At 38.1% G+C, this 17,759-nt stretch overlaps 1 protein-coding gene and 1 pseudogene across 1 annotated transcript in view; both read right to left on the bottom strand.

Moving 5' to 3' along the window:
• Positions 1 to 1,110: 1,110 nt before the first annotated feature.
• Positions 1,111 to 4,092, bottom strand: LOC114883282 (annotated as a pseudogene).
• A 2,126-nt stretch (positions 4,093 to 6,218) lies between these two features.
• The window catches only part of MCU (mitochondrial calcium uniporter), a 211,486-nt gene continuing 199,945 nt past the window's right edge, over positions 6,219 to 17,759 (bottom strand). The window contains exons 7-8 of the mRNA XM_029244950.1: positions 9,557 to 9,673; positions 6,219 to 8,189 (exon numbers count right to left, since the gene is read on the bottom strand). Coding sequence (XP_029100783.1) covers positions 8,112 to 8,189; positions 9,557 to 9,673 — 195 coding nt within the window. The 3' untranslated portion in view covers positions 6,219 to 8,111. The remainder of the gene's footprint in view (positions 8,190 to 9,556; positions 9,674 to 17,759) is intronic.

Raw genomic sequence — 17,759 nt, 5'->3', positions numbered from 1 at the left:
AATAAATAAAATAAATTTATAGCAAAACAAAACAAACAAGAGCTATACATTTCTTGTGCTTGGGTCTCTTAAATTCTTTTAATCTATAACAGTCCCTCCACCTCCCATGCTACTTGTTGAAGAAACCCAGTCTTTTGTCCTATAGAACGTCTCACATCCTGAGTTTCCCTGACCACTTTGTGTGGTGTCTTTTCCCTTCTCTCACATTTATTTTTTATTTTTTTAATAAGTCTTTTTTATTATACGTTATAAAAGTAGTGGCCCATAACACATTGGAACAACGTTTTTTTAAACTGGTTTTCACCACAGACAGTTTGAAAAGCACTGATTTGGATGACTTCCTTCTCATCTGTACCACTGTGATTTGACAACAAAGGTTACTTTTCCACATTAAAAAATTTTTTTTCTTGCCAATATTTTAGACAAAAGCAAGAATCACCCATACAACACTCTAGCCTCACAATTTCTTGACTCATTTATTCCAATAAAATATACCTTCAAACAGTAACCCTAGCCATATCTTGTCCTTAGTCCTCTTTAATCCTTAACTCTGAAACTCTGCTCTTGGATCACAAATTTTCATTCTCCTACCTTCTTACTAAAACTGCTCTTTACTCTTCCTACTGGAATAAACACTTTGTCTGGATATGGACTTGCTTCCCTGAATGCAATGCTTATGCAAAAACAGCCATCCATGGACTTATAGAATGCCTTACATATCACCATGAGATTCCACACAGCATTGTTTTGATCAAGGAACTCACTTCATAGCACATGGAGTGTGGCAATGGGCTCATGCTCATGAACACTGATCTTACCAAGTTCTGCATCATCCTGACACAGCTAGCTTGATAAAACAGTGGAATGGATTTTTGAAGACTTGATTATAGTGCCCGATATGTGGCAATACCTGGTGGGGCTAGGACAAGGTTCTCCATGACAGTGTATATGCTCTAAACCAGAATCCAATATATGGTACTTTTTCATCCACAGCCAATATTCACGGGTCCAGGAATCAAGGGATTGAAATGGGAGTGGCTTCATTCATTATTACCTGTAGTGATCCAATAGCAAGATTTTTGCTTCCCATCTCTGCAAACTGAGATTCTGCTAATCCAGAGGTCTTATTAGTTCCAAAGGGAGAAAAATTTCCACCTGAGACAAAGCAGCATCCCGTTCTTCAATCACTGCATTCATTTCTTCTGCAGTTATTCTCTTTTTACATTCCTTGGTCTTGTAGATTCTATCCACAGTTATAGCTCCATTCTTCTGAATAGCTATCCCTGTGTCTGCACTGTTTATTCTGTTCAGTAATTCCTGTAATGTCATGTCATTTTCTTCAGGGTTAATATTTTCTAGCAGTTTTAGAGACATTTCCATATGCTTGGCTCGTGCAATTGCTTCATCTCTCTCCTCATTGGCTAACGGCAGTCGAGACATAATAGCTTCATCACGTTCCCTCTGCAAAATACACCTCTTCAACCAGAGCTGCTGTTTTTTCAGCAATTTGAGCTTCTGTTGCTTTTCCTTAGAGTTCCAGTTTAAGCTTTAGTTTTCTCTGTTCTTTATCTTCTTTAGTCAGTTTTTCTTGAAGCTTTTTTTTTTTTTTTTGTGGTACGCGGGCCTCTCACCGTTGTGGCCTCTCCCGTTGCGGAGCACAGGCTCCGGTCGCGCAGGCTCAGTGGCCATGGCTCACGGGCCTAGCCGCTCTGCGGCATGTGGGATCTTCCCAGACCGGGGCATGAACCTGTGTCCCCTGCATTGGCAGGTGGACTCTCAACCACTGCGCCACCAGGGAAGCCCTTCTTGAAGCTTTTTATTGCTTGCTTTGAGAATGTCCAATTCTTTTAGAAGCAACGCTATTGTCTCCTCTTTAAGTCTGAAGTAATTTGACAAGGAATCATACATTTGTAATGCAAATCATTATTTCTATGTTCCATAATGTTGGATTTTTCTCTGGTACAGTGAGCTTTCTCATCACCTAGATGAGGAATGATGACTTGAAAATTCCTTGAACTCTGCTCTGGCAGTTCTATGCCCTCATATGTAGCTTTATTAACTAATTCATTGGATTTCTGTTGCATGCTTCCCTTAGAATTCACAGGCAGTTGCTCATCTGGCTGTGTACTTTTATTTCTCCCAGTGGTCTCTTGTTCAAGATAACTATGGGTTATGTCTGGACTAATGCAGCACTGTCCTGGTGTTAAAATATACTGGTTGATTATAAAATACAGGCAATGAAGGTTTCTTTCATAGCTGGTTGGAAGAACAATAACAACCACCACTTACCTAGGCCCTTTTGACCAGTCATCCATTTGTACTTCTTGTTTGCTCTGGCAAGGTCTCTGGTTTTTGCGCCAAGATTTGAAGCTTTGTACGGCATGGCTCAGCGTGCCTAAAGAAGCACAGCATTCTTTGCCGAAACTTACAAGTGTGAGACCTGAGATGCGCCCCGCACCGCCCCAGGAGCCGACTCTGCGCTCTCGCCCAGAGCTTCTCAGGCCCGATGCGCAGGCACCACGTCCAACAACTGACGCTCACTCGGAGCCTCCCTGCCTGCCTGGGGCTCCTCTGTGCAAGGAGGTGCGCAGGGAGATGTAAGCATCTATTTTTCTAAAGTATGTGCTATTAGAAATTAAAACAAAAATACTCCAGTGACAGTGAACAAATTTAATGCACAGGCAGGAATGGTGGAAATAGATCAGTTAGGAGATAGATTAACCAATGTACTCTTCAGGAGAAATCTGAGCTAGGATAACAATTTGAGAAAGCTACCAGCATATAAATGGTAACTGAAATTGGGGGAGGAGAATGGATGAGATCATTCATGGAAAATGGGGTCCAAGATGGAATCTTGGAGAAGCCTAATATAAAGATGTGGGCAGAGGAAGAGAATGCTGCAAAATAGGCTGAGAAGTAGTCAGAGATTTACAGAGAAGTAGTCATCACAAGAGCTGAGGGCAGTTTCAAGGTGGAAGGATTGCTCGGTGGATGATGCATTTATAAAACATACATAAATGAATATTTATAAAGTGGGTCATTTTATATTCAGTAGGTCTTGTCAAAATTAACCTATACATTTATCCTAAGGAAATAACCACATAGTCCATTTTGGAAGACAAGGAGTTTGGACATATTTGGGGAGCAACGAAATAAAGGTTGTTGGTAGTGATAAAAATGAATGACAACCCGGGTTTCCCTGGTGGCTCAGTGGTTAAGAATCCGCCTGCCAATGCAGGGGGCACGGGTTCAAGCCCTGGTCCGGGAAGATCCCACATGCCACGGAGCAACTAAGCTCGTGTGCCACAACTACTGAGCCTGCGCTCTAGAACCCATGAGCCACAACAACTACTCAGCCCATGGGCCTAGAGCCTGTTCTCCACAACAAGAGAAGCCACCGCAATGAGAAGCCCGTGCACCACAACGAAGAGTAGCCTCCACTCACCGCAGCTAGAGAAAGCCCGCGCAGAGCAGCGAAGACCTAATGCAGCCAAAAATAAATAAATTAAATAAATTAAAAAAAAAATGAATGACAACCCTTAACAGTTTTGGTGAAACTGAATTCCGAAATCTAAGAAGTTCCACATTTCCGTGAAATCTTTCCAGACAGATTTAAAAAATTCAATTTATTTGTATTTGTTTTTGTAAGCATCTACTGTGTGCTTACCACTACACCCTCAGAGGCAAGATACAATAGTACGTACATGTGACATGATCTCTATCCTTTCCATTTACCATAGTCACCATACTCACCAATCCTCATTCAGTCTGGTTGTTTGATCATAGAATTCACTGATGAGTTATGACACAGATGCCCTCTCTATGCCTCAGTTTCCTTCTCTTTAAAGCCATGGTTTGATGAGGTCAATGGTTTGCATCAGAATCACCAGGAGTGCTTGCTGAACACAGATTGCTGGTTCCACTCCTAGTTTGATTCAGTAGGGAGTGGAGAGCTTGCATTTCTGGAGAGGTAAGCTGCTGTTCCAGGAACCATACTCTGAGAACACTTTTACTTTCTCCAGCCCTAAAAGTCTATGATTCCTTAGCGAAACTGCATTACCTATGCTCACTAATGGATTTAACACTCTCCATTATTCACCAGAGCCTAAGAGGATGTTGTGGAATATGTAGTTATTATTTGCCTTAAAAAAGTTTTTTTTTTTACTGGAATATAGTTGACTTAGAATGTTGTATTAGTTTCAGCTGTACAGCAAAGCGAATAGTTATATATATACATAGATCCATTCTTTTTCAGATTCTTTTCCCATATATGTTATTACAGAATATTGAGTAGAGTTCCCTGTGCTATACAGTAGGTCCTTAGTAGTTATCTATAATATATATATTAGTGTGTATATGTTAATCCCAAACTCCTAATTTATCACTTCCACCCACGTTTCCCCTCTGGCAACCATAAGTTTGATTTTGAGATCTGTGAGTCTGTTTCTGTTTTGTAAATAAGTTCATTTGTATCACTTTTTTATTAGATTCCACATATAAGTGATATCATATGATATTTGTCTTTCTCTGTCTGACTTACTTCACTTAGTATGATAATCTCTAGGTCCATCCATGTTGCTGCAAATGGTGTTATTTCATTCTTTTTTATGGCTGAGTAATATTCCACTGTATATATGTACCACATCTTCTTTACCCATTCCTCTGTTGATGGACATTTAGGTTGCTTCCACGTCTTGGCTATTGTAAATAGTGCTGCAGTGCACATTGGGGTGCATGTGTCTTTTTAAATTATGGTTTTCTCCAGATATATGCCTAGGAGTAGGATTGCTGGATCATATGGTAGTTCTATATTTAGTTTTTAAGGAACCTCCATATTGTTTTGTTCCATAATGGTTGTAACAATTTACATTCCCACCAACAGTGTAGGAGGGTTCCCTTTTCTCCACACCTTCTCCAGCATTTATTGTTTGTAGGTTTTTTGATGATGGCCATTCTGACTGGTGTGAGGTGATACCTCATTGTAGTTTTGATATGCATTTCTCTAATCATTAGTGATGTTGAGCATCTTTTCATGTGCTTTTTGGCCATCTGTATGTCTTCTTTGGAGAAATGTCTATTTAAATCTGCCCATTTTTTGATAGGATTGTTTGTTTTTTTGACATTGAGCTGCGTGAGCTGTTTGTATATTTTGGAGATTAATCCCTTGTTGGTTGCTTTGCAAATATTTTCTCCCACTCTGTGGGTTGTCTTTTCGTTTTGTTTATAGTTTCCTTTGTTGTGCAAAAACTTTCAAGTTTAATTAGGTCTCATTTATTTTTGTTACTCTAGGAGGTGGATCAAAAAAGATATTGCTGTGATTTACGTCAAAGAGTGTTCTGCTTATGTTTTCCTTTAAGAGCTTTATAGTATCCGGCCTTACATTTAGGTCTTTCATCCATTTTGAGTTTATTTTTGTGTATGGTGTTAAGGAGTGATCTAATTTCATTCTTTTACATGTAGCTGTCCAGTCTTCCCAGCACCACTTATTGAAGAGACTCTTTTCTCCATTGTATATCCTTGCCTCCTTTGTCATAGTTGACCATAGGTGCATGGGTGTAGTTATTATTTGTTGAATGCAAACAATGGCTTAATATTTTCAATCTTATCTTCTTAAATCTTACATATCTTAGGGATGTTTGTGTTCGGTTGCTGTGAGCTGCCAGGAGAGGCAGGACCGTAGCTGTGGAGGCTCTTAGTACATCTCACACTGCACTTAATGCAGACATTTAATACATGCTTTTTGATATGCCTTCGATGGGCTAGGTGGCATGTGATATTTTCCCATTTGGTGATCATTATAAATTTGATACAAACTCTTAAAATAATGAGTATTTGATCTTAGTTCATCCTTGAACAAGTTTCTGGAGTCCAGGAGACCACACTGGGCAATCTGATGATCTGATATAATGCAGTTACTTCCTGTTAATCAGGAGATAAGGATATTAGTGTCAGTGCTGTCCTTGGCTCTATCACAGTTGCAGAGGTCACCGAACCTCTAGTGGCTCTGGAAAACTAGGAAAATATTGACCATCTTAAGTTCAGGAAGAATTCATGAAATGCCTTGTAAAAATATAGGCTCCAGGAACAAAACTTAATTTCAAAATGGTATTTTTATAAAAATTAATTTTAGAGGTAAAAACTTTTCCACCTTGAATCAGAATAAGCTTGTTTTTGTTTCTGATCTTGGTTGTTTTGCTTTAAAGAATGAGATGCTATAGTTCAAAAATTGAATAAGTATTTATTGTTCCAGAAGGTACATTGCTTTTTATACATATTTCATAAATGATACAGGATTTTACACATGTTCAATATTTTGCTATTTGTTTAAAGGACTTTTCTCCACGTTCTCCCTCCCCTTGCCTCCCACACACCCTGAAAGGGTTTGCTCATTGCACTGTGCTGTTTCTTCTTAAAAACCCTGTGTACAAACAGGATAAATGGTTTAAAAATAATTCACACAACTTAACAGAAATAAATGAGGGAAGGGGGTTGAACGACTGGGGGGGTGGGTGGGGAAGGAAGTGGGAGGAGGGATGAGAAGTGGAGACATGCATCCTTTCATTCCGTCATGCCGGTGGAAGGGGTGGTGGCTGGAGGAGCAGCAGCAATCCTGGCTGGCCTTCAACCTCTGCAAGGCACCTGCAGTCTGGGTTTGTCGTTTAAAGTGTTTCTCTTCATACACAATGATCCCAAAGGAGGAAGAAAAAGAGAAAGAAACCCCTTGCCACAATGAAGAGGGATCAATCACGTGAAAGAAAAAAGCCAATCAATCAGCTGTGCGGCAAGCCCCATCATCCTTTCCATCCTGCCCCCGCAGTAGTTAAAAGCAGGATAGTAGACACAGATTCCTTTGACTCTTCAAGTGTGATGTCATCTGGAAATATGGTAGAAAATATTTTGATAGAGTATAAGATTAACTCCTTTTTCTCTCAATTTAAGATAAGAAAAAATAGGGTGAAGAGGGTAGGCTGAAAGAAGCCATAGAAATGTATTCCTGTACAAAGATAAATTGCACCCTTTGAGATCCACACACTTGATTTACAACTACTGAAGTGGTGGAGGTGGGAGGGCTCACAAACAGTGTGGGAGTGTGTGTCCTTCGAGATTAACAAGGCCTCCAGACAAGGTAGTGCCATCTGGGTGGCCTGGAATGCTGTCACACAAACAGATTAACAGCAGTGAAACTATTCTGGTTCTGAAACGGCTACAGAGCCATGATTTTTAGCCATTTTGTAAACCTTACATCTTCCTGATTTGGTAATACAGCTGAACACTCCGCCTCTGGCTTTAGCTGTGGAGGAAGAGGGGAGTATCAATGGGATAGTTAAATAAAGGAGGGAAATCTGTCCTCCTCTTAAAGATTAATTAGCAAAAAACAAAACAAAACAAAAAAACCTCATGCATTGTTGCCAATTATTTCTAGACAGTGATCCAGAGAACTGGAATATTGAGACATTTAAGAAGGTATTAAGGGATAATCCAAAGTGTCAATTATCAAACAGTCATAAGTTGGTTCCAATTATCATATGGATAAAATTAGTGTACCAACAGGTGTGGGTGGTCAGAAATGGGGCACAAACGGGAGAGATTCCTGGTAACTTTGCAGAGACTGTGTCCAATCTAAAATAAATGCTAATGACATGGGCTCAGACTCTGTTTGCCACCCACATATCTCGAGGGTTTGCTTTTCTGGTATATTTATTTACTGCTATGTCAAAAATAAGAAAAGTTAAATTAAAAAAAAATTTAGAGCTGAGTGGGGTGCTGGTGTGTTACTATTTTGCTGACCCTGAAAAGAAGATGCAAGAAACAACACCCCTAGCATCACTTTCTCTCAACTATAATAATAATACATCATTTTCATCCAGAAACTGAGATTCTTGATTAAGACAATATTCACTAAGCCCTTTGAGCTTATATTCCACAAAGCCTGATGGTCAGATTTTAACGTTCCTTTCTTCCCTAAGATCTTTTTGTTTTTGTTTTTTAATTAAAGTTAAAAACCCTCTACCCAGACATGGCTCCCAGCTTCCACCTGCAATGCTTTAATTAAAAAGGCCATAGTTATAAACAGGTGTTCTTTCTGCTGGGATTCAGAGGCTCTCTGCAGATCAATCTTCCTCACCAATCTGTCGGAGGGGCAGATGTACTTGTAATGGGTCTCTCAGTCTCTTAAGGTCCATTTCTGCCTAAAATAGAAACAAAAGGTGAGAAAACTGGCTAGCCAAGCTTTCAATGATATTACTATCTCCTGAGAAGAGGAAACTGTCTTTCCTCCGTCACTATGAGTCAGAGAAATCATCTCAATCACTCTCAAAGTAAGAGTGCCTCAGAGGCAAAGAATGTTAAAGGCACAGGACAACAAAGCAGGACAGAAACAGAAGTCCGTCCTGGCAGTTTCAGCTATCAACAGAGCCTCCAGAAAAGACTGTGCAATCAACAGGGCAGGACTCAGGGGCTCAAGAATGTGGGAGCATCTGATGCACCTTGATGGCATTTCTCCAGAGAGAAGCCCTTTTACAAACTTTTTGCCTGGAGCCAGAATTCAAATTTATGCTCCTCAAGACTTTAGTTATTTGTCTAGTAGTTGTTTAAGTTTTTCACTTATCAGGAACTTTTAAAACAGGGATGTGCAGTCAACTGCAGCACTTTCAAAACTCACACGTGTTTGGGCCTCACCCCGAGGAGTTGGATTAATAGGTTTGGGGGGGTGGCTGAAGCACCTGTATTTTTAATAGCTCCAGAGATGACTGTGACGCATTCCCTCCAGTTGAGAACCACCACACAGAGCAACAGAAGGTAAGAATTCACTTAGGCCAAGGCAGGGAGATGAATTAAGCCTATTCAAAGCACAACCCCGTCACCAAAAAGGGACAGAGAAGGCGGAGAAGGTCCAGAGAAGAGTAATTAAACATTAAAGAGAATGGAAGGGCTTCCAGAGGTTTTAAAAAAAGTCTCTAAAGTCATGAAAGACTGCAGAGAAAAGAAATGAGGATTTCTTCACCAAAATGAAAGATATCAGAGTGAGGGGGAGGCACAATCAGAAATGTGAAAGAGGTAGCTGTTATGAAAAATAAGATATCAGTCTTTAAAAAAAGCATTTCTAGCTCAATAATCTCTCACCTGCACCTAGCAAACATTTCTAGTAGTCTCTCTCTGACCTGGATTTTATTTTGGCTCCCTTGCTACCACACATCTCAGGTGAGAGATCTTTGGGTCAATTGCAGAAAGAATAAAAAAAGAGAGAAAAGTAAAAACAGACCTCTCTAAAGAAACAAAATGAAAAATATAAAAATAGGTTTAAAAGTTTCAATATGCTAGTGATAAAAGGATAGATAGGACTCATTATCTTTTCATCTGCTTGTGTTATAAAACTTTCTGGAGTGTTGACCATGCTAAAATAGTCATTTTTATCAACTGAGGAATAATTTACATAGGAAGAAGAGGATTGGATCATTCTTTCAGAGTTTACCCATCTAAGTACTTGACTGTAGACGATGATGATAATGCCATACAAGATGAGGCTGGGATTTACTTTAATTTTTGTAAAACTTACCTGAGCAATTGCATCTTTGAGTTGATTGTATTTCTCTAGGTCAAAACGTGATTTTTTGGCTCCTTTATGGAAAAATAATAAGTATTGTCTGTCTCTGGCTTCTGGATAAACATATTCCTACAAAAATAAAGAAGAAATTAAATTATACTCCTTAGCACACTATCTTCACAAAATAAGCATTTACTGTTGATTAGATTCAATACACATGAGCATATATAAAGATATACTACTGACATGTGCTGTATTAAGTATTTATTTCTTAAACATTTTTTTGTTTTGTTTTTTGTTTTCGTTTTTGCGGTACACGGGCCTCTCACTGCCGTGGCCTCTCCCGTTGCAGACCACAGGCTCCGGACGCGCAGGCTCAGCGGCCATGGCTCACGGGCCCAGCCACTCCGCGGCATGTGGGATCTTCCCGGACCGGGGCACAAACCCGTGTCCCCTGCATCGACAGGCGGACTCTCAACCACTGCGTCACCAGGGAAGCCCTCTTAAACATTTTTTATTGCACAACACACACAGAAGAGTACACACACAAAAAATGTACATCATAAAGAATCATCATCACGTAATAAATGTTAATCATCCCCAGAGAAAATAGAATACCACCAGTAACTCACAAGCCCCCTTCCTGCCCCTTTCCAATTACTAACCCCTCCTTCCCCACCAAAGTAATCACTATCTTGACTTTTATGGTAACTGTTTTCCTGCTCTCTTTACAGCTTTCTTACTTAAGCATACATTCCCCTGAGCTCTACAGCTGAGTTTTACCTGTTTTTTGAAATTTATAAAAATGGAGTCAGATAGTATGCATTGTGTATGGCTACTTTCACTCAATATCATGTTTGTGATATTCATCTTTTGCATGTAGCTGTAGTCTGTTCATTTCCACTGATATGTTATATTCTATTGTGTGGCTACATCACAATTAATTTATCTGTTGTACTACTGATAGATTTTTGGGTTGTTTCTAGGTTTTAGCTGTTGTAAATAATGCTGTCAAGATCATCTCTGGACTTATCTTCTGTTGGGTATAAACCTACGAATGGAAATTCTGGACCATAGCGTATGCTTGTGTTCAAATTTAAGGAGTGATATCAAAATGGTTGTACCAGTTATACTCCCATAAGCAGGACATGAGTTGCCATCACTTCACCTACTTGCCAATACTTGGTATTGTCAGTTAAAAAACGAGTTAGGCAGAAATACTACCTCAGGTTCTGTTCCCTTACAGGTTATTACAAAATATTGAGTATAGTTCCCTGTGCTATACTATAGGTCCTTGTTGGTTATCTATTTTATATAGTTTGTATATGTTAATCCCAAACTCCTAATTTATATTATTTATATTACTACATTTTAAAAACAACTTTACTTGAGATACCATACAATTTACCCATTTAAAGTATAATAGTCAATGCTTTTTAGCATAGTCAGAATTGTACAACCATTACTACAATAATTTTTAGAATATTTTCATCATCCCCCAAAGAAACCCCATACCCTTTAACATCACTTCCTATTTCCCTCCATACTTCCAGTTCTAAGTTAACTACTAGCCTTTCTGTCTCTATAGATTTGCCTTTTCTGGATATTTCACAAGTGGAATCATAAAAAAGCCTTTTGTGTCTGGCTTCTTTCAAGGCTCATCTATTTGTAGCATGTATCAGTACATTATTTCTTTTTACTGACAAATAATATTCCATTAAATGGAATATGCTACATCAGGGGTCCCCAACCTCCCGGCTGCGGACTGGTAGCGGTCCGCGGCCTGATAGGAACTGGGACGCACAGCAGGAGGTGAGCAGTGGGCGAGCCAGCAAAGCTTCATCTGCCGCTCCCCATCACTCGCATTACCGCCTGAACCATCCCCTGCCATCCCCTCCCCCAGGAAAAAATCATCTTCCACAAAACCGGCCCCTGGTGCCAAAAAGGTTGGGGACCACTGTGCTACATTTTATTTATCTATTTGTCAATTGATAGACATTTGGGTTTTTTCCACTTTTTGGCTATTATGAATAATCTTGCTATGAACATTTGTGTACAAATTTTTGTGTGGACACGTTTTTATTTCTCTTGAAGAGATATAGCATTTTCCTGATCACTCATGAGGCTGAGGCCTTTTCATATCCTCTTTTATATTATTGGCCATTTGCATATCCTCTTTTAGAAGTGCCTGTACAAACCTCTTGCCATTTTTTTCCTACTGGATTGTGTGTCTTTTTCTTACTGATTTGTAGGATTTGTTAATATATTATGGATATGGATCCTTTGTTGGATATACATACTGGAAACATCTCCTCCCAGCCCACTCTCCCTCTTCATGGTGCTCTTTAATAAATAGATGTCCTTAATGTTAATATAGCCTAATTTATCATTCCTATTCTTTATGGTTAACATTTTTCATTCTGTGTAAAAAGTCATTCCCTATTCCACAGTAATTAAGATATTCTATATTATCTTCCAGGAGCTTCATCGTGTTACCTTTTATATTTAGATCAACAATCTGTCTGGAATTAATTTTTGTTTATAGTGTAAGGATGGGGTCATTTCTTTTTTTCTATATGGATATTCAATTGTCCTAGCACCATTTATCAAAAAACTCTTTCCCTGCAGTGCCATTTTTTTAAAATCAAAAGTTCATTTATACTAGGTCTATTTCTACTTCTCTCTTCTATTCCACTGGACTATTTGTCCATCCCTGTGTCACTGTCTTAATCACTGCAGTATTGTAACTAAAGCTGCAGTCTTCATATCTGAGAGTAAATCCTCTTACCTAGTTTTTCTTCAAGTGTTTATTACTTTTCTTAGTCCTCTGTATTTCAATATACATTTTAGAATCAGTTTATTAAAATATCTTCCCCCAACTCCAAATCTGTTGGGATTCTGACTGGGCCTGCACTGAATCTAACAGATCAGTGTGGATAAAACCAACATTTTTGCACTATTTACTTTTCTAGTCCATGAACACGCTATATCATTACATTTATTAACTCTCCTATAATTTTATGTTTCTCTACATAGAGGTCTTGTACATCTTTTGCATGATTTATTTATTTATTTGGTTACTTATTTATTTTTTAACATCTTTATTGGAGTATAATTGCTTTACAACGGTGTGTTAGTTTCTGCTTTATAACAGAGTGAATCAGCTATACATAAACATATATCCCCATATGTCTTCCCTCTTACATCTCCCTCCCACCCTCCCTATTCCTCCCCTCTCGGTGGACACAAAGCACTGAGCTGATCTCCCTGTGCTATGTGGCTGCTTCCCACTAGCTATTTTACATTTGGTAGTGTACATATGTCCATGCCACTCTCTCACTTCATCCCAGTTTCCCCTTCCCCATGTCCTAAAGTCCATTCTCTAGGTCAGCGTCTTTATTCCTGTCCTGCCACTAAGTTCTTCAGAACCATTTTTTTTTAGATTCAATACATATGTGTTATCATACGGCATTATTCTCTTTCTGACTTACTTCATTCTGTACGACAGTCTCTAGGTCCATCCACCTCATTACAAATAACTCAATTTCGTTTCTTTTTATGGCTGACTAATATTCCATTGTATATATGGGCCACATCTTCTTTATCCATTCATCTGTTGATGGACAGTTAGATTGCTTCCATGTCCTGGATATTGTAATTAGAGCTGCAATGAACATTGTGGTACATGACTCTTTTTGAATTTTGGTTTTCTCAGGGTATATGCCCAGTAGTGGGATTGCTGGGTCATATGGTAGTTCTACTTTTAGTTCTTTAAGGAACCTCCATACTGTTCTCCATAGTGGCTGTATCAATTTACATTCCCACCAGCATTTATTGTTTGTAGATTTTTTGATGATGGCCATTCTGACTGGTGTGAGGTGATACCTTATTGTAGTTTTGGTTTGCATTTCTCTAATGATTAGCAATGTTGAGCATCCATCCATGTGTTTGTTGGCAATCTGTATATCTTCTTTGGAGAAATGTCTATTTAGGTCAACTGCCCATTTTTGGATTGAGTTGTTTGTTTTTTTGATATTGAGCTGCATGAGCTGCTTGTAAATTTTGGAGATTAATCCTTTGTCAGTTGCTGCATTTGCAAATACTTTCTCCCATTCTGAGGGCTGTCTTTTGGGCTTGTTTATGATTTCCTTTGCTGTGCAAAAGCCTTTAAGTTTCATTAGGTTCCATTTGTTTATTTTTGTTTTTATTTCCATTTCTCTAGGAGGTGGGTCAAAAAGGATCTTGCTGTGATGTATGTCATAGAGTGTTGTGCCTGTTTTCCTCTAAGAGTTTTATAGTGTCTGGCCTTACATTTAGGTCTTTAATCCATTTTGAGTTTATTTTTGTGTATGGTGTTAAGAAGTGTTCTAATTTCATTCTTTTACATGTAGCTGTCCAGTTTCCCCAGCACCACTTATTGAAGAGGCAATCTTCTCTCCATTGTATATTTTCCCCTCCTTTATCAAATATAAGGTGACCATACGTGAGTGGGTTTATCTCTGGGCTCTCTATCCTGTTCCACTGATCTATATTTCTGTTTTTGTGCCAGTACCATACTGTCTTCATTACTGTAGCTTTGTAGTGTAGTCTGAAGTCAGGGAGCCTGATTCCTCCAGCTCTGTTTTTCTTTCTCAAGATTGCTTTGGCTATTCGGAGTCTTTTGTGTTTCCATACAAATTGTGAAATTTTTTGTTCTAGTTCTGTGAAAAATGCCATTGGTAGTTGGATAGGGATTGCACTGAATCCGCAGATTGCTTTGGGTAGTATAGTCATTTTCACAATGTTGATTCTTCTAATCCAAGAACATTGTATATCTCTCCATCTGTTTGTATCAACTTTAATTTCTTTCATCAGTGTCTTATAATTTCCTGCATACAGGTCTTTTGTCTCCTTAGGTAGGTTATTCTTAGGTATTTTATTCTTTATGTTGCAATGGTAAATGGGAGTGTTTCCTTAATTTCTCTTTCAGATTTTTCATCATTCGTGTATAGGAATGCAAGAGAGTTCTGTGCATTAATTTTATATCCTGCTACTTTACCACATTCATTGATTAGCTCTAATAGTTTTCTGGTAGCATCTTTCGGATTCTCTAGGTATAGTATCATGTCATCTGCAAACATGACAGTTTTACTTCTTTTCCGATTTGGATTCCTTTTATTTCTTTTTCTTCTCTGATTGCTGTGGCTAAGACGTCTAAAACTAAGTTGAATGATAGTGGTGAGGGTGGGCAACCTTGTCTTGTTCGTGATCTTAGTGGAAATGGTTTCAGTTTTTCACCATTGAGAACAATGTTGACTGTGGGTTTGTCATATATGGTCTTTACTATGTTGATGTAAGTTCCCTCTATGCCTATGTTCTGGAGAGTTTTTATCATAAATGGGTGTTGAATTTTGTTGAACGCTTCTTCTGCATCTATTGAGATGATCATATGGTTTTTCTCCTACAATTTGTTAACATGGTTTATCACATTTATTGATTTGCGTATATTGAAGAATCCTTGCATTCCTGGGATAAACCCACTGGATCATGGTGTATGATCCTTTTAATGTGCTGTTGGATTCTGTTTGCTATTATTTTGTTGAGGATATTTGCATCTATGTTCATCAGTGATATTAGTCTGTAGTTTTCAGTTTTTGTGACACTTTTGTCTGGTTTTGGTATGAGGGTGATTGTGGCCTTGTAGAGGGAGTTTGGGAATGTTCCTCCTTCTGCTATATTTTGGAAGAGTTTGAGAAGGATAGGTGTTACCTCTTCTCTAAATGTTTGATAGAATTCGCCTGTGAAGCCATCTGGTCCTGGGCTTTTGTTTGTTGGAAGATTTTTAACCACAATTTCAATTTCAGTGCTTGTGATTGGTCTGTTTATATTTTCTATTTCTTCCTGGTTCAGTCTCAGAAGGTTGTGCATTTCTAAGAATTTGTCCATTTCTTCCAGGTTGTCCATTTCATTGGCATATAGTTGCTTGTAGTAATCTCTCATGATCCTTTGTATTTCTGCAGTGTCAGTTGTTACTTCTCCTTTTTCATTTCTAATTCTATTGATTTGAGTCTTCTCCCTTTTTTTCTTGATGAGTCTGGCTGGTGGTTTATCAATTTTGTTTATCTTCTCAAAGAACGAGCTTTTAGTTTTATTGATCTTAGCTATTGTTTTCTTCATTTCTTTTTTATTTATTCCTGATCTGATCTTTATGGTTTCTTTCCTTCTGCTAACTTTGGGGTCTAATTGTTCTTCTTTCTCTAATTGCTTTAGGTGTAAGATTAGATTGTTTATTTGAGATGTTTCTTGTTTCTTGAGGTAGGATTGTATTGCTATAAACTTCCCTCTTAGAACTGCTTTAGCTGCATCCCATAGGTTTTGGGTTGTCATGTTTTCATTGTCATTTGTTTCTAGGTATTTTTTAATTTCCTCTTTGATTTCTTCAGTGATCTCTTAGTTATTTAGTAGTGTACTGTTTAGCCTCCATGTGTTTGTATTTTTCACAGATTTTTTCCCTGTAACTGATATCTAGTTTCATAGCATTTTAGTTGGAAAAGATACTTGATATGATTTCAATTTTCTTAAATTTACAGAGGCTTGATTTGTGACCAAAGTTATGATCTATACTGGAGAATGTTCCATGAGCACTTGAGAAGAAAGTATATTCTGTTGTTTTTGGATGGAATGTCCTATAAATATCAATTAAGTCCATCTTGTTTAATGTATCATTTAAAGCTTGTGTTTACTTATTTATTTTCTGCTTGGATCATCTGTCCATTGGTGAAAGTGGGGTGTTAAGGTCCCCTAGTATTATTGTGTTACTGTCGATTTCCCCTTTTATGGCTGTTAGCATTTGCCTTTTGTATTGAGGTGCTCCTATGCTGGGTGCATAAATATTTACAATTGTTATATCTTCTTCTTGGATTGATCCCTTGATCATTATGTAGTGTCCTTCTTTGTCCCTGTAATAGTCTTTATTTTAGTCTATTTTGTTTGATATGAGAATTGCTACTTCAGCTTTCTTCTGATTTCCATTTGCATGGAATATCTTTTTCCATCCCCTCACTTTCAGTCTGTATGTGCCCCTAGGTCTGAAGTGGGTCTCTTGTGGACAGCATATATATGGGTATTGTTTTTGTATCCATTCAGCCAGTCTATGTCTTTTGGTTGTAGTGTTTAATCCATTTACATTTAAGGTAGTTATCAATATGTGTGTTCGTATTATCATTTTCTTAATTGTTTTGGGTTTGTTATTGCAGGTCTTTTCCTTCTCTTGTGTTTCCTGCCTAGAGAAGTTCCTTTAGCATTTGTTGGAAAGGTGGTTTGGTGGTGCTGAATTCTCTTAGTTTTTGCTTGTCTGTAAAGGTTTTAATTTCTCCATCAAGTCTGAATGAGATCCTTGCTGGGTAGAGTAATCTTGGTTGTAGGTTTTTCCCTTTTATCACTTTAAATATGTCCTGTCACTCCCTTCTGGATTGCAGAGTTTCTGCTGAAAAATCAGATGTTAACCTTATGGGGATTCCCTTGTATGTTATTTGTTGTTTTTCCCTTGCTGCTTTTAATATTTTTTCTTTAATTTTTGATAGTTTGATTAATATGTGTCTTGGCATGTTTCTCCTTGGATTTATCCTGTATGGGACTCTCTGTGCTTCCTGGGCTTGACTGACTATTTCCTTTCCCATATTAGGGTAGTTTTCAACTATAATCTCTTCAAATATTTTCTCAGTCCCTTTTTTTTACTCTTCTTCTTCTGGGACCCCTATAGTTCGAATGTTGGTGCGTTTAATGTTGTCTCAGAGGTCTATGAGACTGTCCTCAATTTTTTTCATTCTTTTTTCTTTATTCTGCTCTGTGGTAGTTATTTCCACTATTTTTTCTTCCAGGTCACTTATCCATTCTTCTGCCTCAGTTATTATGCTATTGATTACTTCTAGAGAATTTTTAAATTCATTTATTATGTTGTTCATCATTGTTTGTTTGCTCTTTAGTTCTTCTAGGTCCTTGTTAAACATTTCTTGTATTTTCTCCATTCTATTTCCAAGATTTTGGATCATCTTTACTATCATTACTCTGCATTCTTTTTCAGGTAGACTGCCTATTTCATTTTCATTTGTTTGGTCTGGTGGGTTTTTACCTTGCTCCTTCATCTGCTGTGTATTTCTCTGTCTTCTCATTTTGCTTCACTTACTGTGTTTGGGGGTCTCCTTTTTGCAGGCTGCAGGTTCATAGTTCCTGTTGT

Source organism: Monodon monoceros, unplaced genomic scaffold, assembly GCF_005190385.1.
Source record: "Monodon monoceros isolate NGI ecotype Baffin Bay Population unplaced genomic scaffold, NGI_Narwhal_1 Super_Scaffold_4, whole genome shotgun sequence".
NCBI classification, from domain to species: Eukaryota; Metazoa; Chordata; class Mammalia; order Artiodactyla; family Monodontidae; genus Monodon; species Monodon monoceros.
The sequence above is the reverse complement of the archived record's forward strand: the minus strand, read 5'-3'. Positions and strand labels throughout refer to the sequence as shown.